We start from the raw sequence: 20,997 nt of genomic DNA, 5'->3' as shown, positions 1-20,997 counted from the left end.
CCCCCCCCCTTTGTTCCCCCTCCAGTCTCCCGCTTCTGCCGCCCACTGGTGAGCCCAGCAGGAAGCCGGCCTGCTTGGAGCCCCAGAGCCCGCAGGGGACAGCTTCTGCGGGCACACCGAGATCCCGAGCGACAAACCAGAGCTAGTAGAGTGGCTGAGAGCCAGCTACGAAGGGCAGATGCCTGCGGCCGAATCCTGGTTCTGTCACTTCAAAGCTACGTGACTTAGGGCAAGTTGCTTAACCTCTCTGTGCCTCCGCTTCCTCCTCTGCGGCGGGAGGGAACAACAGTACCTGTCTCACAGGGACGCTGAGCAAGTTCAGTGAGCTCATGCAGGAGGTGCCTGGCCCACAGCGAGTGCTCAATAAATGGGAGCTATAATTATTACCAATGCTGTTACAAACCACCCGGGCCAAATAGGACACAGCCTCTCTTTATCTGGCTCCTTGTTTCTCTCTAGACCTGATGACTCCAGCTTGCCTCCAGCTTAGAGACCGGCCTCACAATTCCTTGGCCTTTACCCCTCTCCCTCTGATGTCATGCTTCTCGTAGGCACCACATTGTTCTTTGTCTTTGAAGGTTCATCCAGCCCTAAAGGTCAAAGCAGGTCTCAGTCGTCCCTCCCCCAGAAGCATAAATGAAAGGCCCGGTCAAGCCAGCTGGGACTGTTCACAAAGACCTTTTTCAGGGTCAAGCTCTGCATCGCAGTATTCAGGTCCCAATACATTATAAAAAGTACCGGCTTGGAGATCGTGTTGCCAGTTATCAGGAACTTCAGAGAAAACTTAGCGGAAAGAGAAAAGCCCCGCCTTGCTCCTCTCGCCCCCTTCCCACCACCTCCGCTGACTCAGACAACTCGCGTGCAAGGCTCTGCTCCTCAGTTTTGGTGGAGGCGAATCTCAGCTGGAGGACCGCTTTCCTAAGTGTCCAGCCCATCAGCAAAGAAGAGATCCGAATAATTGTAATTTTAGATAGAACAGGATGAGTGTCATAAGAGAAAGATCCAGAAGCCATGGTATTTGAGAGACAGGAGAACCGAGTTTTAGCTGAGGGGCCCAAAATGGCATGGTTCTGGACCCGTGCAGAGGAAGAGATGAGTCACCTCTCAGCAGAGAGGGCTGTGGTGGGGAGGACCTTTCTAGCAGGTGCCTGTTCAGTCCAAGTCACTGGATTCTTAGCTGTGATTATTGAGCTCCACAAGGCACAAGTTTATGAGGGCTTCCTGTGGCAAGCATGGAAACTTTCTTTCCTTTTTTTTTTTTTTTTTTTTTTTTTTTGAGTCCTAACCCCACAAAAGTAAAAATCACCTACACACAAATAAAAAGTAACTTAATGATGGGTTTGACTGACCCATTCTTTAAATTCAGAGCATGGACCATAAATCTCCAGTATATACAATAGTGCTTATAAAACACATATACTCGGTATCTCAGCGCCATGTCACTGAGTTGAGAAAGACGGGAAGAGAAGAGAGCAAAGATAATTATTGGTACCAGGGCCTCTGTCGCTTTCTCTTGACGTTCTGATTGAGTGGAGTTAGTCATTAATTGCCACTCTTCAGAATCAAAAAGTAGAAAGGAGTAGTAATCAGTATAACATCTTAAATGTATAAAGTGTTTTTTCTCAACTAATTCCTTAAAATATGAGTTAGAAAATATCCTTTCACTTCAACAGACAAGGAAACAGAGGGTCAAAGTGGCCCAAGGTCATACAGCCAATAGGAGTAGGAGGGGCCTTTTTACTCAGCCCTGTTTGGATCTGAGCCCTCCATAAGGCTTTTTTTTTTTTTTAAGATTTTATTTATTTTGAGAGAGTGTGCACATGGGGGTGGGGGGAGGCGAAAAGGCAGAGGGAGAGGGAGACAAAGAATGTCAAGCTGACTCCATGCTGAGCATGGAGATCTTGGGGCCCTGAGATCACGACCTGAGCCGAAATCAAGAGTCAGACTCTTAACCGACTGAGCCGCCCAGGCGCCCCGCACAGGGCTTTTGAGGCGCCTTGCAGGCTATGCAAATTGTACTACAAATGCAGTACGCCTTGTTTTACTTTCTAAATAGAAATGTTACAATCTGAATCCTGTACTCCTCCCTGCCTTGAGAGCTGGTCTCCCCTTTCTTCCTGCCAAGATAAAATTAACTGTGATGTCACACGTTGGGTTCCCTCGGAGGGGGACGCTGAGATTAAGTTAGGTGTGCGGGGTGATTGTAAGGGAGCGACCGCGGGCACCACAACCGGGGAAGCGAGTACAAGAAAGCAGGATCAGGCAGAAGCAGAAGTCAAGCTTGATGCAGCCTAAGGAAACCAGGAGCTTTGGGGCTGATGTGGCTTATCACAGTTGTCCCACGTTGGGCCATGATGGCCAGGCCTTTATGCCCTCCCTGCTCAGTTGTGGGGTGTGGGTGCCCAGGGAAGGGTGTGACCTTAGGGCAGGTGGCCGTCAGCAGCTGAGGCCTTCTTAAAGGCTGATCCCCTCCCCCCCCCCCCCCCCCCGGTCCTTCCTGGAGGGCCATCTGGGTTACACAGCTCCATGGGTGGCGCACTAACCCAGGGAAAATTCTTCTCACTCGTCGCTTCTCATACCAGGTTTCTGTTAGCCTTGTAGCACAGCAGTGAATGATAGCTGACCGAACGAGCGAAGAACCAGCCAAGAAGATACTGAATACCTAAGGCTGTGCCTGCGAGACCGTCTCTCTTCCCCCGGGCTGTGGAGTTCCATCTGCCATCAAGATTCTTGATGGCTAGCAGTCTCCTCTGTCCCCTGCGGCCCCATAGACCGGGTGACCATTTGCGACAGTCTCAGTTCGTGCCCATTGTCCAGCTTACGGTTAATAGTAGGACCCTCTTACACGTTTGGGGCATAAAGTCACAGACTGGGGAGAGTCAGAAGTGGCAAGGGCCCGCTCGGGAGACTAGCTGGGCGCCCAGCTCTGCAGTGGAGAGCCCTAGGTCTCACCGCCTGCCTGTCCCGCCTCCCTGCCTGTGGCTGGAGAGGAAGGACCAGCACCTGCCAGCTGCTCAGCCCAAAGCCCTGCGCCAGCCGCTCCTCTGCTCGCTCGGCTCCGCCGGCCAGCTCCTCATGCCTCCGCCTGGCAGGGTGTTCAGAAACCCTCTTACATGCGACTCTGTGTCCCCAGCTTGAAGCTGCCTCTGCTGTCTTCATGTCACTGCTGGCTTTATGGGTACGTTGAGAGCTCCAAGACTATTGCCGCCTAATGAGCTGCATTTTTAACCTCTTAGCGAAATACTAAGAAACAAATCCAGAGTGGGTAGGGGTATGAGGCAGTGGGTATATTCAAATCCCGTTGGGCCTTTTTGGAGGGCTGTTTGGCATACCCCTGAAAGAAGTTTGTTGGTGTTCTTTTTTTTAAGATGTTTATTTGAGAGCATGAGCAGGGGAGGGGCAGGCAGAGGGAGAGGGAGAAGCAGACTCCCTCCTGAGCAGGGAGCCTGACATTGGGACTCAGTCCCAGGATCCCGGGATCATGACCTGAACGCAAGGCAGACACTTCACCATCTGAGCCACCCAGGCGCCTCCCCATGAAAGAAGTTGAACACGTCGTCAGCATAATTTCTTTAAGAAGTTAAAAGACATAAACTGGTGCGGGCAGAATTCAAGAAGAAATCTTTCAGACTTTCCAGTAGGGAGTTCTGTTACATCAAGTTTCCCATTTCTTTTTTTTCAAAACCAGTGCAGCAATGATACCAAGACCTAAAAAAGTACATCAAAGAATCACTCTTATGCATATTCATGCAGAATACTAAATAAAATGTTAGCAAGGCATGCAAAAAATGTGGATGCAAAAAGCATTTTTAATGTTTGTATTAATTATCCATTGTTGAATAACAAATTGTCCCAAATTCAGTGGCTTAATACAACAAAGATTGATTATCCCACAGTATCTGTGGGTTGGGATTCTGTGGCAGCTTGGCTGGGAGGGGCTGGTTCCGGGTCTCCTGAGGTCGGATCAGGGTGTCGGTTGCGTTTATCCGAAGGCACGGCGAAGCTGCAGGATCCACTTCCAAGCTGGATGAGTCACGGGTCTCTGTCAAGTAGGCCTCTCCGTGGAGAGCTTGATCTTCCAACACACGCGATGGCTTTTGCTAGAACAAGTCATAGTGAGCAAAGAGGAAGCCAGTGCTATAACCGTCACTTCCCCCTTGCTTGTTGGAAACCGTTCACTAGGTTTAGCCCCCAGTCAAGGGGAGGGGGAGTAAGCTCTGCCTCCTGAAGAGAATTTGTGGACATATTTTTAAATCCTTTTAATATTCAATATCCATTTCTACTTTTTAAAAAATACCCTTCAAAAATAAGGGGAGGTCTTCCCACTAATAAATCCTCAAATACAATCTTGTATCCACTTCTTACTCATCTTGAAATAAAGGCTTTCATTTAACTTGATTCTGAATCACCCCTGCCACCCGTGCTTCGGGGTCCATCCTCTCTGCCTACTGTTCCCCTCTCTCCTACATCGTTCCCTTACTGACGCACTCTGGTTTCTCTCATCTTCACGCCAAACACTGCTCCAACCCGTTTCTCCACTCAGTTCATAGCCAGCACTCCTGCACAGTGGTCAGTCTGCTGTTGCCGATTGTCAGCTCCCAGTTACTCTTCTGCACGGCGTCGCTGGCGTCTACCCTCAATTGGTTGGTTGAAAGCCACCAACAACTAACTAACTTCTTTTTCTTTCTCTTTCTCTTTCTTTCTTTCTTTCTTTCTTTCTTTCTTTCTTTCTTTCTTTCTTTCTTTCTCCCTCCCTCTCTCTCTCTCTCTCTCTCTCTCTCTCTCTTTAGTGAGAACACAAGCAGGGGGAACGGGAGAGGGAGAAGCAGACTCCCCACTGAGCAGGGAGCCAGATGTGGGGCTCCATCCCAGGACCCTGGGATCATGACCTGAGCCAAAGGCAGATGCTTAACCTACTGAGCCACCCAGGTGTCCCAACAACCAACAACTTTCTTATTGCCAATTCCTGTGAAGACTTTTCGGTCCTTACCTCGTGTAACCTCCAAGCAGCATTCAACACTGTCAACCACTCCATCCTTCTCAAAACACTTTCAGATTCTGAGACGTTGCTGTCCTCTGGCTTCCCCCCGTACCTCACTTCCTGTCCTCAGAGTCTTGGCTGGCTCCTCTGCCGGACCACAGAATGCTGTGGCTCCTTGGGACCCAGTGCTGAGCCCCTTCCCCTTGCTTTGTACTCTGGACCTGTCGGGTTTTGTTGTTGAGGTGTTCCCAGTTTATACCTCCAATTCAAACGTTCGCTCTGAATTCCAGATTCTCATCTCACCAGCATAATGGACATTTCTACTTGACTTTTCACGTCTCAAATTTAACATTTCCAAAATGGAAGGACTCCCTATGTTTCCCCTCTTCTCTCCCTGTCTGCCAAGTGATTCAAGCCAGAAGTCGAGGAGTCATCCTTCATTCTTCTCTTCACTCTCCCATTTCCTGTCTGTCACCAAGCCCTGTGTATTCTTTCTCCACAGTACATGGATTTTCCCACTTCTCTTTCCGATACCACCACCACCTTCCAGATTCTCCTCTGCTCTCCCTTACCTTACAATGCAGTAGCCCCCTCACTGGTCTCCCCACTTCTCTTGAATTTCTGCAGACAGGATGGGAGGAGGGGAGGAAAAACAATCCTGTGCTATTAACAATCCACAAGAAAAAGAATAACACCCCAACAGAAAAGTGGGCAAAGGCTACAAGCAGTTCACAGAAAAGGAAAGACGAACGCTTTAAAGCTTGTGAAAAATGTTCAAGCTCACTCAGTAGGAGAGAGTAGAATTATAATGAGATACCAATTTTTTTTTTTTTTAGATTTTATTTATTTGACAGAGAGAGACAGCCAGCGAGAGAGGGAACACAAGCAGGGGGAGTGGGAGAGGAAGAAGCAGGCTCCCAGTGGAGGAGCCCGATGTGGGACTTGATCCCGCAACGCCGGGACCACGCCCTGAGCCGAAGGCAGACGCTTAACGACTGAGCCACCCAGGCGTCCCAAGATACCAATTTTCATCTATCAAATTGGCACTTTTATCCACTGTGGGTAGGAATTTAAATTACCACAAATATTTTTGAAGAGCTGTTGGGTAGAGTCCATCAAATAAAAAATGCTCATATCTGTTGACCCAGCATAAATTTTATAAATTTATTCTGTTTGCACATGTATGCAAAGAAGTATGGACGAGACGTTCGAATATTGTTAGAAGGACATATTGGAAACAAGCAAATATCCGTCATTAAGAAACTAAGGACGTAAGTTATGGTAACAGGCACAGGATTACAGCGTTCAGAGGTTATCTGTGCCTCCGTGCATTCCTCCCTTCACACAGCTCTGTTCCTTCAGATCTCAGCTCCAGTACCGCTTCCGAGAGCGCCTCCCTGGCCATGCTCTAAAGGCCATCTCCTCGTTCTTCTCTCGCTTGCCATCGCTTGCAGTTATTTTGTCAGTTCACGTGTATTTCTGGCTCCCTCCCTTTAAATGAAAACTCTGCAGGGGCAACCTGCATGTATTTTTCACTGTTGTAGCCCCAGCATCGAGGGTAGCGTTTGGCACTCGGTATGTATTAATTGAGTGAATGACTAAAAAACTAATCGTTGAATCTCGAATAGAGGTCCATATGCTGTCCTTACTGGTGAACCATTAAAAGCATTCCCATTAAAGTCATGAGCAGGACGAGAATGTCAGGTGTGGTTATCTGATTTAAATGTGTATTTTGGTTTTCATTCCCCTTTCTGGCCAGAGCCCCCAAAACTGTTGGTTTCCTAAAAGTTAAGAGCAATGGAAGCATCTTTTGCTAGATACTATATGGCCTTTTGTCCTCAGTTCTTAAACCGTCTCCAGAGCCATAAAGGTAAAAGGAGCGTCTTATTTATAACAAGCCCCTTGCAGTCACTCTTGATTTACGTTAACGAGGTGACTTTTGCAAAGTCACTAAAGGTGGGGTGCCAGGGCAATCAGCCAGATGATTAGAGGGTTGGAACTTTCAGCCCCTACCTCTCAGACCTCTGGCAAAGCAAGAGCAACTAGAGATTGAGTTGATGCTTTATGCAGTCCTGCCTACATGATGAAGCCTCCGTAAAAACCCTGAGGGGTGGGGTTCAGAGCCCTTCAAGCTGGGGAGCAGTGGAGGTGCTGCAAGAGCCGCTGCCCTGCGTGTGGAGCCTCGTGCCCCTTGCCACGTAACTTGCTCTGCATACCTGGTTGTTTCTGAGTTATAGTCTTCCGTAATAAACAGTAACCTAGTAAGTAAAATTTTTTCTTGAGATCTGTGAGCCGCTCTAGCAAATTAAACCCAAGGGAGGGGGCCGTGGGAACCTCTGATTTATAGCCAGTTGTTCTGAACCACAGGTGACAACCCGGATTTGTACTTGGCATCTGAAGGGAGGTGAGTGGGCAGTCTTGTGAGACTAAGCCCTTAACTGTGGATCTGACGCAGTCTTCAGGTAGGTAGTGTCAGAATTGAGTTAAATTATAGGACACCCAGCTGTGTTGCAGAATTGCTTGGTGTGTGGAAACGCACACACCTGGTGTCGGATGAAGCAGTGTTGTAGTAAGAGTATCTAGACAGACCAATAGTGTTTTCCTTGAATCAGGTATCACCATTATTATTGAACATTATTCTGGAAGCATAACCAAAGCAATTAGGCAAGAAAATGAAATCTGAAGTTTAAATGTTGGAAGAGGTGAAAATAATAAAGCAATTCATAGGACTACTGTACACTTCGGGGAGAAAATGCAGATTAACAGAAGATTTAATGGAAGAATAATTCTGGGTCAACCTTTTGCTGTTGCTTTGACCAAAGTGATTTTGCCATGTATGAATTTTTAGGGCAACTCATTAGTGAGCTATAATTTCAAACTTTAATTGCAAGAATAGTATATATCCTTTACTCAGATTTACCTGTTTGCCTTTTGCCCCATTTGACTTCTCTGTTTTGTAATTATAGCTAACTATCCATCTATACATAATTCTTTTTGTTGGGAAACGCGTGAATTGAAGCCATTTTGTCCCTCAATACCCAAATACTTTAGTGTATATTTATCAAAATTATCAAAATCAGGAAACTAAATCTAAGACTATTATCTAATCCATCCATATCCACATTTTATCTGTTGTCCCAGAAAGGTCCCATATAATACTTTTTTCTCCTGGATCAGCATCTAACCCAGGATCACGCATTGTGTGCCAAGTCTCTCAGTCACATTTAATCTGGAAAAGTTCCTCAGCCTTGCATTTCTTGACCTCTAGATTTTGGAAGAGCATCAATCAGCTGTTTTGTAAAACAACCCCAATTTTTACTTACGTTTGATGTTGCCTCGTGATTGAGTTGAGATTATGAGTTCTGGGCAGGAATAGCTTAGAAGTATGGTATCTCCATATCAAGAGGCACACGATGATGTTGGTTTATTTCCATTTTGTGATGATGGATTTTACCACTTGGCTGAGGCGGTGTGTGCCATGTTTCTCCTGTAGTGTCACAATTTAAATATGTTTCTCATCAAACTACTCCCTAGTTTTAGCATCCATTGATAAATTTTTTTTTTAAAGATTTTATTTATTTGACAGAGAGACAGCCAGCGAGAGAGGGAACGCAAGCAGGGGGAGTGGGAGAGGAAGAAGCAGGCTCATAGCGGAGGAGCCTGATGTGGGGCTCAATCCCAGGACTCTGGGATCACGCCCTGAGCCGAAGGCAGGTGCTTAATGACTGAGCCACCCAGGCGCCCCCATTGATAAATTTTCTAATCCCATCATTCTTCTGTATTTATTAGTTGCATTCTACTGTGAGAGGTTTTTTTTCCTCATTTGTTTCTTCTCATTGATTATTCTATTTAACTCATTTTGTTTAATGAGTTATTCATTATTACAAGGTGGGATTTTTTAACCCAATTTCTGCTTCTTGTAAAGTGAGTAGTGTTCATACAGAGTTTCTCTACATTCAGTTGGTCTCTTCTGGAGTCTTTAGGCAGGCCATTACCAAACTCTCACTCAGAGTTTTCCCCACCAAAAAAAAAAAAAAAAAAAAGCCTTCGCAGACTAAAGCTGACTTGGCTTCCTTATGGGCTTTATCCAGGCCTCTATGAGCTACCTGTTCCCTCTGTTTGCTTTGTGTCACGTTAGACATAACATATTCTCATGTTTGCAAGTTCATGTGTGTGTCCGTATGTGTTTAACTCACATACTACACATTAATGAAAGGGACTTTGCTTCATGGCTCTAAAATCGATCGTGCAGTTTCGTTTAGAAGCTCCTGTGCCCACCACCAGCAGATTTATAAACAAAGTTAGCTGCCTCAGGAATCCACAATTTTGGATTTGATTATCTTCAGGCTTAACAAAAAAAAAAACCTTGCCTTGGCAAAAGATAGACATTAAAAGAGTGATGACGAGTCAGTCACTCCCCCCCCCCCCAAATTTAGATAGGAATCGGAAATGTAATTGCAGGAAAGAGCAAGACAATGGCAGCTCGCCCACTGGAAGTGGGTCCCTACCAAAGTCTTCCAATGCTGTGTCTGGGAGTTCTATTCAACAAATACCTAGTAAGGGTCTACCATGTGGCAGGTTCTGGGGTAGGCAGTGGGCATGCAGGAACTAAACAGCCTCTACCCTCAAGAAACTAGCATTCTAGCGGGAGAGATGACACACATTCAGCTGGTGCTAAATGCTATGGGAAAAAAAGCAAGGGACATACTGATGGGAGAGATGACTTTTTTTTTTTTTTTAATAAAAGAAAGATGGTAATATTTGAATAGAGACTTAAAAGCTTCAAAGCCACGGGGTTGGGGATGGGGGACCAAGCAGAGTGAGAGCCCTACAAGCAGAAGGAACAGCAAACAGGAGCTGAAAGGTGGGAGAGTTGCCTGGTGTGCCTGAGGCTGAGCCGCAGAATCCATCAGAGAAGTAGTTAGTGAGGTAGGATAATAGAGAACGTACTTGGGAAACGTACAGGGAAAAAACGTTTCCAGGAGGAGGGATTTATTAAGTGAAATGTTGCTGATGGGTCTGGTAAGGTGAACGTGGAGAACTGTCAACCTGGGGAGACCCTGTTGAGATGTTTCAAAATTCCCCCTGGAGTTAGTTTAACAGCGAGTGCATGGAGTCCAGATGAGTCTTTGGAGAATTAGGCTCTAACAGAAAAATGGGATGGGATCTAGAGAGTAATATGGGACACCAGGGGAGAGATTTTTAAAGGTGAGAGGTGTTGGAGGTTAGCAGACTGGTGGATGCAGAAGAGAGTGTAGGAGCAGCAGCGGCGCTTAAGCACAAGAAGAGCAGAGCTGTGCAGAGAGACGGGGGCAGGAACGAGACCAACACCGCATCAGGAGGGAGGCCGAGGATGTCAGTTAAGTACGGTAAACAGAGAAGCAAGTAAAACCAAGCGGGCCGTTGGCACATCAGTTCCTTTTTCTGCTCATTTTAATTTCTCTCCTCACTTCTGGCATCTGTAGATTTTATTTTTCTTTGACCTTCATGTTTTTAATTTGCTTGTTTTTTAAAAAAATTAGCATTTCTCTGCTATAGAGTGTGGGGGTGGTGCTGCTGTCCTTGAGGTTAGTCCACTGTGCTGTGCTGCTGGAAGAAAAATTAAAATAGATCTTTTGAAAGAGTTTGAGAGGCCTCGATGTTATGTTAGAGGGGGAGAAATTGTGCACTTTTAATATAAGTATCAGTATATACAGTGTATGTCAATGGTTAACTCTTAAGTCTGCAGTTAAAAAGTAGGACTCATCTGGGTAAGCAAGCATAGTTGAAAATATCTGTGGAGATGCTAGTCTAAACTTTGTTAACTTCTAGTTTTTCAAAATAAAACACATTTCCTGATTTTAAAAGAAATAACATTTGTTGTAAAATAAACAGTACAGAAATGTATAAAGTGTAGACAGTTCTTTTCACCCACACTTCCCCAACCTTAGTCCACCTTTCAGAGAGAACCACAATTAATACTTTTGTAATACTACTTTTCCAGACTCTTCATGTATGTATATATGATATATATATGATCACTGTTTGCTTCCAGCTTAGCCGTTTGATCTATTTTCAACAGCAAACTAAGTAAAAACTGCCTGCTGGCAACACTGATTTCTAAATCTAATCAAATTTGTAAGTATTTTAAACTTCAGGGCTTTATAAATGCATATATTTAAATTATGCAGATTACAACAGCCTGTGTCTCAGTGAGTTCTTGGGCCTTGTTTCAGAATTAAAATGCCCTTTAATACTGAAATAATGCAATGTCAGACTTAGCTTTTGACTTGTGGTTTCTATGATCACTGAGCAGTAAGTATAATGAAGTTTTAAAGGTTGTTTGACTTATTTGGTGAAATACGGGTTTCTACTTAGCACATTTTGGGTACTTTTATAGGAGAATGAAGTACTAAGAGAGAGGCATGAAGCTGTGGATCACAGCTCCCAAAATGAGGAAAATGAGCAGAGAGTATCAGCCCAAGAAAAATCACTACAGCAGAATGAGAATGAAGATAAAATAGCAGATAAACCTGACTGGGAGGCAGAAAAGACCACTGAATCTAGAAATGAGGTAAGTGTATCAGAGTAACTCAGCCTTACCATTTTGGCTGTAAGGTAGGTTTTTTTCTTTTTTTTTTTTTGTATTTATCAGAATGAGTGCACAGGAGTGGTGGGGGCGGGGAGGGACAAGCAGACTCCCCGGTGAGCAGTGAGTTCAATGAGGACGAACCTGAGGGCTAGATCCCAGGACGTGAGCCTAAGGCAGATGCCTAACCCACTGAGCCACCCAGGTGCCCCTGTAAGGTAGATTTTATGGCTTTGACAATATGTGTTGGTAATGAATTTTCCATATAAGTGCCTTACTATATAAGCAAATCAGATACATGAAAATACATACCCTGTATAGTTGTGGAAGTGGCCCATAGAGTCTCTGGCTAAACTCAAGATTGTGTATGTGTGGGGGGTGTATTTATACACAACCCCCTCCAGGAAGTTGCTAGCAGGTTTTGTTGTGTTTGCCGTGGCAAGGGATGAAGAGGTGCTTGGGATGCTAAACCCAGGATTCCTCAACCAGCAGAGGTACCCAGGCTGGCTAGGTCTGGGATAGTGAGGCAGAGTAACTTGAAGGCAAATCACTCCTCAAAGCCATCTGGGTCTTAGGCTCAAATCCTCACTTGGTCTGCCACTAGGCCATGCTGGATTCAGGAGCCCACTTCGTACCTCTGGCCAGGCCCAGTGGGACAGCCTCCTTGGCTACTCTGACCATACCCCTTTGGCTGTCAGGCGTGTCTCATAGAAAGAGGAATTCCAGAGGCTATGCTGAGATGGCTTCTTCCTGCAGCCTGTGCTTCCCTTCGTTCTGCTCTGCCCCACTGACATCCTAGTCCACAAGCCTGGCAAACCAATACTCCAAAGACAGGCCTGGAGGTTCACAGACCCTTAACCCACTTGGTACTTCCATTTGGAAGGTACACCCTTGCAGGTCTTGCCCCGATGGCGCTCAGCTAGTGACTTGCCCCAGACAGGGAACCATGTGTTTATATTTAACATGAAGTTTTAGGAAGAATTATAAGAATCTGACTTAGAAAAAAAGACTTTTCTTTTTTTTTAAGATTTTATTTGACAGTGACAGCCAGCCAATGAGAGAGAGAACACAAGCAGGAGGAGTGGGAGAGGAAGACACAGGCTCTCAGCAGAGAAGCCCGATGCGGGGCTCTCCTGGGGTCATGCCCTGAGCCAAAGGCAGATGCTTAACAACTGAGCCACCCAGGGCGCCCCAGAAAAAGACCATTTCTTGGGAATCTAAATTACACTTAAGAGGGCGCCTGGGTGGCTCAGTCATTTGAGTGTCTGCCTTGGGCTCAGGTCACAATCCCAGGGTCCTGGGATCAGGTCCCACATTGGGCTCCTTGCTCAGCGGGGAGCCTGCTTCTCCCTCTGCCAGTCATTCCTTCTGCCTGTGCTGTGTCAAATAAAATCTTAAAGAGATTACACTTAACGTATGGAATACCTCTCGTGGATTAACTAAGAATGGCTTTACTTCTTTAGTAGACAGAACTCTATCAAATGGACTTCAAACAGATGTTGAGGCCCTCAACTAGAAAGCGTGTATCACATCTGATCAGATTCTGAAAAGAAGTGAGGGGATTTTGTTTTGAGGTGAGGGCATGTTTAAGGGAAACATCAAATAAGGAAACTTTCAAGGACCAATAGCAACATGAAGGGCAGAAGGGAATCTGGGAAGAAAGAGCACTCGGTTGTCTCTAAGGCACATCTGTCCCTCCTCCCATCACAGATCTGTCTCCCCTGTGGACCTAGCCAGGGGCCTGGCTCAGTAGGAGTTAGCCCCTCAGTTTGCCATCTCCCGGGGACTAAAGAAGGGAACAAGCAAACGTTTAATGAAATGTTATCTGACGAGCCTTAAGGAACAGTCCATAATTTACTTAAAGCAAAATGGGCTTCATACCCTTACCTCTGTTCTAAATATTCAGGCTTTGCGAATAGTTTTATTTCCCCACAATTTAGGATTTTCACAAGAATCCAGATTTGTGCTGATACTCCACACACTTGTGACCATCTGGAAATTTTGGTCAATGGTTGGAGCAGGACTAATGACTCAAGTTTGGGATCGTTAATGGAAATAGACACTTCTGAAATTTCTTGTAGTGAAGTTAGCAAGTAAGTCTCCAGCCCACTAAGGATGTGTGATTTGCTATTAAATGAAATCTTATCCACCAGTTCAGCTTAGATGGTACTATAGCATCCAGACACAGAAAGCCTTGTATTTGTTGTATTATGGGCCTTGAAAACATGGCCTCATAGAACCCAAGGTATTTGGTGGAAAGGGAAACCAAATATTTGTACACACTTAAAAACAAGTCTAACCGGTCCAAATCCTCAAAAAATGGAAACCCTCAAGTACAGAGCTAGGGGAAGGGGAGTCAGGAATATGAACTCAAAAGAAAGAAAGGGAACTCCTATAGATACAAGCAGCAAGGAGGCTACTCAAATCCAGAATTTAAAAGATAGACACCAAAACTAAAGAAACCCCAATGAAAAATTGGAGACAGATGTCATGAGACGGGGGTTGAACAGATAGGAAATGAAGTCTCAAGCCCATACTTGGGGGTACCCAAATTCCCCCACTTAAGGCTCAGAATTTACAGACTCTTCTGTTCAGGAGACGGGACTAGGGCAATCCTAAGCTACCACCTAGGAGACAAGAGCAAGGAAGCAGTCTATCCATCCTTTGAAATCAGAACCCCAAATGAGCCCATTCTTTGATTTAGAGTCTGAATTCACACTACCATTACTGTCAGGAATCCTGAGCCAAGAAAGCAAGGTCTACAAAATGATATAAAAACTGGTCCTTGCAGAGAAAAAATTGTTTTGTTAGCAGGTAACCCTTGGTATGTGGGATTCCTACAGAAACAGTTGCCAACAAAGATGAGCTCACCCTTAACTGTAGAAGAAAAACTAAGAACGAGAAAATCTAAGTTACTTGTAACAGGAGTCCCAGAAAAAGTATGGAGGTGAAGCAGTCTTCAGAGTGTTTATGGCAAATTATTTTGAAAATTAAAGTGATTTTAGGATTTGGATTATAGTAGTACAGACTCCCAAGCAGAGTAAATAAAAACAAATTAAGTCCCCAATACATCAAAGTGAAATAGGGCAACAAAGACTACGGGGGATAAAAAACTTTAAAATTACTGGAGGAAAAAAGATTGGCCATAAAATGACAGACTGACATCAGTAGCAATGCAAACACAAAGGGAAAACATTAAACTTGATCATCTTACCAGACAAATCACTGTTGGAAGCATGAAAGCAAAATAACTCCAGGTTACAAAAACTTAAGTTTACCACTGGTGGAGCCTCTCGGAGGCAGCCTGTTGAAGGAATTATTTCAGTAAGAACAAACCTGAAGGCTGGGATGAAGCAATAAGGAGTGAAGCTGGCATAAACATTTTGGTAAATCTATGTGTATTTGACTTGTAAAATTTACATAATGTTGTAACCAATTTGGAGGGTTAGCCATGTAACAGTAAGGCAGAATGAAGACCAGCCAAAAATTACATAGAAGAGTTTGGAGTTAAAGGTTTTTAAAATATTGAGTACTGAAGAGGAAATGTAAAAATTCCAGTAGGGATAAAAATCCAGAATGGAGAGAAGACCTGGTTATCCTTTCAAGATTAAGCCTAAAGCCATACAACCTCTTCAGCCTTTTAATGGTGCACCTTACATTTTTTTCTACAGAGATCTCTAAATGGGACAGACACAGCTTTCTCCCTGGAAGACTTATTTCAGATGCTTTCATCACAGCCTGAAAATTCACTGGAGGTAATTGGAACCTTGGCTTTTATCCTTGTAGGAAAATCTGCACCGATCCGTGAACATGTTGAACCTCTTTAATGGGATGCCATAGTTTATGACACAGTTTAGAGTACTACTTCTGTAACAGTACTGCATTATATAAGTGCACAGATTTAGGATTACTTTTTATACAACTACAATTTTAGAGAATTAACCAAATATGTATACTGTTCCTCCTCCTAAATGATCCCACGGATATAATCAAATTTAGGATTCACTGAATCCAAATGACCATAAACCTTTGACAAACTAAGGCATAGATTATTTATGTCTTTATCATATTTTAAAAAAAAACAGAAGACCTACCCACCCACCAGCTATAAAGCAGCAAATTACAGTAAGATCAGAATAATATTAACTGAATCAAGCTTTTTATATTTCTAAGATATACCAAAAAAATAAAATCTTTCCTCAAATACAGCATCTTTCAGATTTAGGGCTCACATAGCATGTTGTATTTGCCTAACTGTTATACTAGTTACTACTAGAACTGCTACTGAAATAAGGTTCCCCTCCCCCCCCCTTTTCAGGGCATCTCACTTGGAGAGATTTTTCCAGGAAGTATCAATGATGGCATGAATTCTTCAACACATAATGTAAACTTTAGCCAGGCTATAAGTCATGATGTGAATCTCCATGAGGCCATGTTGCTGTGTCCTAACACTACATTTAGAAGAGAACCAGTAGCAAGGACTTCACAACCACAAGAACCATTTCTGCAATTAAATTCTCCTACTACCAATCCTGAACAGACCCTTCCTGGAACTAATCTGACAGGACTTCTTCCCCTTGTTGGCAATCAGATGAGGAATCTAACAAGTCAAGATCTTCTACATGACCTCGATATAAATATATTTGATGAGATAAATTTAATGTCTTTGGCCACAGAAGAAGGTTTTGATCCAATGGAAGTGTCTCAGCTTTTTGAAGAACCAGATTCTGATTCTGGGCTTTCCTTAAATTCAAGCCGCAGTAGTACCTCTGTCACCAAGTCCAATTCCTCTCACTGTGTATGTGAAGATGGCGCTACAGGTTCTAATAGTGACCTTCAACCTTTCTCCCATGACTTGGAAGGGGCTGTAGGTGGCTACTGCCCAGAGCCCGATAAGCTTTGTCCCATGGATCATAGGAGTGACTCTGGTTTTCATGGGGATCTTGCATTTCAACACATATTTCATAACCACACTTACCACCTACAGCCAAGTGCTCTAGAATCCACCTCTAGATCTTTTTCACGGCATGGGAAGTCACAGAAAGTCAGTCAGTACCTCAATGACACAGACAGAAACTTAAGCCGTGATGAGCAGCGTGCTAAGGCTCTGCATATCCCTTTCTCTGTAGATGAAATTGTCCGCATGCCTGTTGATTCTTTCAACAACATGCTAAGCAGGCACTATCTGACAGATTTACAAATGTCACTCATCCGTGATATCAGAAGAAGAGGGAAAAATAAAGTTGCTGCTCAGAACTGTCGTAAACGCAAACTGGACATAATTCTGAATCTTGAAGATGATTTATGTAACTTGCAAGCCAAGAAGGAAATCCTCAAGAGAGAACGAGCTCAGTATAACAAAGCTATTAACACAATGAAACAAAAACTGCATGACCTTTATCATGATGTTTTTAGTAGGTTAAGAGATAATGAAGGTAGGCCAGTCAATCCAAACCAGTATGTTCTTCAGTGCGGCCAAGATGGAAGTGTTCTCATTGTACCTAAGGAACTGGTGACCTCAGGCCATAAAAAGGAAAACCGTAAGGGAAAAAGAAAGTGAGAAGAAACTGAAGGTGGATTCCATTAAGATGTATATTATAAGGTATCAAACTGATACATGGCCATAAACTGCTTCAAAGTTTGGCTCAAGTATTAAATATCTTTTACTACTGCTACTCAAATCACTCAGGACTACATTTTGAAGTTTTTACGGCCACCTCTGTGGGAAATTTTGGGAAGCCACAACTTTTCATCAAGTCTGACTGCATTGTATGCAGGACTCAAAATACGTACAAAGAACAGGGTGACATGAAAATCTGACAGAAGTCCAGTAACATGGTCCCTTCAAAGAGCAAACACTGGATGTAAATTATTTTTAAACATTTTGGTTTTTATGACTTGAAATGCAATGTTAATTTAGCTGTTTTTAGTTTTTTAGCACTGAAGTAATTAGCACTGAATATATGGAGTCTTAAAACTTTCTGTGGAAATAAATTTTATATTTGAATTTGTAAAATTTTCTTATATAAAATTTAACCATATGTATTTGTTCTCCACAAAATCCACATTCAGGAATACAGGTGAGACACATAGCCAGTAAGAGCACATAGTGTGGGTTTTAATACCTGCATAAAAATCTATCAGACTCAGGCTAAACTAAAGTCACCGCCTTCGACTTACCCAACTTCTAAACCAAGATGCCAAGGAACAAAATTGGGGCTTCAATGCCTAAGGACAAAGACCTATACAGTTATAGAAGACTTTGCCTCTTGTAAGTAGAACAGAGCTACCTGCATAGAGTAGAGTTACCTAGCAAGTTAAGCCAGCCTGTACAAATGACTGCACATCTAGAACATGGACCTCTCCCCCAAAGGGTCTCACGTAACAATGTGAAAACATTACATACAAGAACACGAGCCAACAGTAGGGGAAGGGGGAAGTCAGTAGAGGAATATGGACTTTTACAACCAAAAAACTGGAGTAACTGAAACCACATGAGAGACTCTTAAATGCTTAAAACAGGAAAAAAGATAAACATCTGGTTAAAAAACAAATGGATTTGAAAACGAACTACATAGTTCTAGAAATAATGGCATTTGCGATGAAAGCTCAAAGAGCTTATTGCAACAGTAAGCTGGAGGTAATTTTCTGCAAACGTTGAAGGTTTGGCAACATTAACATGAGTACTTGTAGTCTAATGCTTAATTTCAAAATTAGAAGAGTTAATGTAGTCTAAAAGCTTTTATAAACAGAGCCTAGGCATTTCTTTCAAGACTAGATTTTGCCCAACAAAAAAGGTCCTAGACAGTTATTCTAGTCAGTTTTATACAGTAACTTACACTGGCTTTTTGTAAGAGAATACAGATTGTGATTGTAACTTGATTTCAGCTGCACAGAGGGCACATTTCCACAGAAATTACTTTAAATCTACAATTTAACCGTCCACAGTACCAACTTTACAAGCAGCTTTATCCATCCAATTGCTAACCCTTCTAAAACTGTGCATTATCCTCAAATCCCTGAAAGCATCAAGCACCACAATTAACTATACACCAGAGGTATTATATAGGGTAAATAGGGACCTAAAACAGGGACTTAAAACATTCACCGGAACCGAAGCTTGCAACAATAGTTTGCATCTGGAAAATCAGTAGGCTTCAAAGCATGTAAACTTGAGCTGCTTACTCTTACACCAGTTTAAGCAGTGGAAATTCCACACCAAGATTTTAGTCTAAATTCCCTTGCAAATTGGGACACCCAAGGATGACTGAAATGTTCTACTACCCAGTGGTCTTTCACTTAGCTATCTCACCCATTCCTTAAACCACTGTTATCAGACCAGTTACTCTGAACAAGACACGGCTATGCAGTCAAGACTGTGAACTGAGAAACCATATTGAAACAAGGTTTTCAGGGATGGGGATGTGACCTCATACCTCCAGTGCGTTCCCAAGTTATTTGGTATACAGGTTACAAATGCACATTTCAAGGGGGATCAGTAATGCTTACTCTAAAGAACTTAATTAACCCTTGGCTGCTTTTAAAGACATTTTCTGGTGGGCACCCCTTCTGCTCTTGAATCTGCAGTAGACAGGTGCAAACTTACATCCCAGTTTGAATTGGTCCCAACAGGAAATTAGTCTTACCTTTTTTACCTATGGGAAACAATGGTTAATCCTGAAGTCATTCCTCCAATTACAAAGTTACAAGTGAAGCAGTCTGGTCCACCAGCCAGATTCTCAGTATCTCATTTTTCCTTTTCCGCATAAAGCCTTCATATTTCAAAAGTAGCCATCAACAGGCATCTATGTTGAACCACCTTACAAATGCAATTAGATTTTCAAGTGTATGCAATCTCCATGCAACATGTACTAAAGAATGTCTGGATAATCTGGGTCCCTCTCAAGGCTGGCTTCAGTTCAGCAAGGACCTTTAGAATACAGCAGTCAGAAAATGCAATTTGCACACATCCAAGCCCTAGAACTACATAGCCTACATAGTACATGTATTAGAACTTAAATGCTTTTTATACATCTGGATCAGTCTTAATTTCCCCCTTCTAGCACCCTCAGAGAGATGAATTTCCCCCTTTCTTGGGTAGTCTACTCCCCTCACTGGTTTGACCAGTCACCCGAAAGTGTTACATTTAAGTGATCGGCGCAGTAATAAACAGTGGTGTCGTTAAAACTGACCGGGCCTTATCAGCCATCTAGGTACAGCCATTCCAAAGCTCAAAGATCAGATTTACATAAAATTTTGTGAAGAGTATGTTACCTATTTTTAGTACACTGGGATTAGCGTTTTCTACCTTTTTGGAAAGGAACCCACACTTGTGAACTACTAATTGTCATTACTAAATAACAGAAACAGGATTTAAGTTTTCTAAAATTAACTCAGTACTAAATACTTAGTACAAATTATAATTCCTTTCATACCATCTTAGCTTGTATTCATATACCAGTTATTGAAAACCTTACATGTGATAGAACCAGTTTCAAAAACTTCCAGTAAAGATTAACACTCTAACGTGGAAGCCAGCCCTCAATATGGCTCCCAATGATGCTAGCTTCTCAGTAGTCCTACAAGTAAACCCCTTCCGTCCACATGTGACCACTAGAATACAAGGTACTACTTCCAAACATTGATCCTACTGGGAGGGTTTTGGTTGCTCCAACAGCTCAGTATAGGAAAAATAGCCAGCGCCAACTTGCCAGCCCTGTATGTCCTAGTGAAGCTTTTCCTAACTGTAGCCTTGAGCTTCAGCAAGAATCACATAGCTAAGTTGTTTTCAAGTTGTTGACCTGCAAAATACTGTGTAAAGTAACAAATTCACTGTTGCTCCAAATCCTTAAACACTGAGGTGTAGGATTAAGCCTGATATAGAAATATAATGCTTCATACGCGAAAAAATGTTACTTCCTTCGTTTAGAAAACTTTTAAACTACTTTAAACCTCAAGTTCTAACAGAAAATTAACAGCTCCAATATACAACATACACACAGGGGAAATGCCTATGTTCATTACTCAACATTACCTACTTAGTTGCAGTAAGTCAGATCATTTCAGCCCATTGTGTACTGAATTGTTTTCTAATTTGTCCGATTAAGGGTTGGGTACTTCAGGTTATGGTGTTATACCTTCATTTACCTTCTCAGTTCGACTTCTTGGTAGAGCTGCATTTTTTAAAACCTTCAAATATATACTTACCTACTTTTCAAGTACTCTAACAAGTTTACAGTTGCTGGACGCATCTACTGTATTTTAAGCAAGTAACAGCTTAGCTCATCTTCTGTTAATCATCAGTTTGACTTACCTGTGAGTTACCTCATTATCAACCCCCCCCCAAAATGTTAATCAGTCTTACTATGTATCTTTCCTGTTATCTTTCATTGTTTCAGGTAAATATGTACAAGTAAAAAAGCTACTGCTTGTTAAATTCTGTCCACCA

At 43.1% G+C, this 20,997-nt stretch overlaps 1 protein-coding gene and 1 long non-coding RNA gene across 2 annotated transcripts in view; one reads left to right on the top strand and one right to left on the bottom strand.

The window, feature by feature from the left end:
- Positions 1-19,186, top strand: part of NFE2L3 (nuclear factor, erythroid 2 like 3) — a 29,471-nt gene extending 10,285 nt beyond the window's left edge. The window contains exons 2-4 of the mRNA XM_040644171.1: positions 11,361-11,534; positions 15,221-15,304; positions 15,868-19,186. Coding sequence (XP_040500105.1) covers positions 11,361-11,534; positions 15,221-15,304; positions 15,868-17,109 — 1,500 coding nt within the window. The 3' untranslated portion in view covers positions 17,110-19,186. The remainder of the gene's footprint in view (positions 1-11,360; positions 11,535-15,220; positions 15,305-15,867) is intronic.
- On the bottom strand, positions 3,559-15,363 carry LOC121105828. Its single transcript, XR_005838554.1, has 3 exons — positions 14,764-15,363; positions 8,305-8,468; positions 3,559-4,100 (listed from the first exon to the last, which is right to left on the bottom strand). It is a non-coding gene; the product is annotated as an uncharacterized LOC121105828 (long non-coding RNA).
- Positions 19,187-20,997: the final 1,811 nt, after the last annotated feature.

The sequence above is a fragment of the Ursus maritimus genome, unplaced genomic scaffold, assembly GCF_017311325.1.
Source record: "Ursus maritimus isolate PB19 unplaced genomic scaffold, ASM1731132v1 scaffold_3, whole genome shotgun sequence".
Classification (NCBI taxonomy): Eukaryota; Metazoa; Chordata; class Mammalia; order Carnivora; family Ursidae; genus Ursus; species Ursus maritimus.
This window is presented reverse-complemented; position numbering and strand designations above follow the sequence as displayed.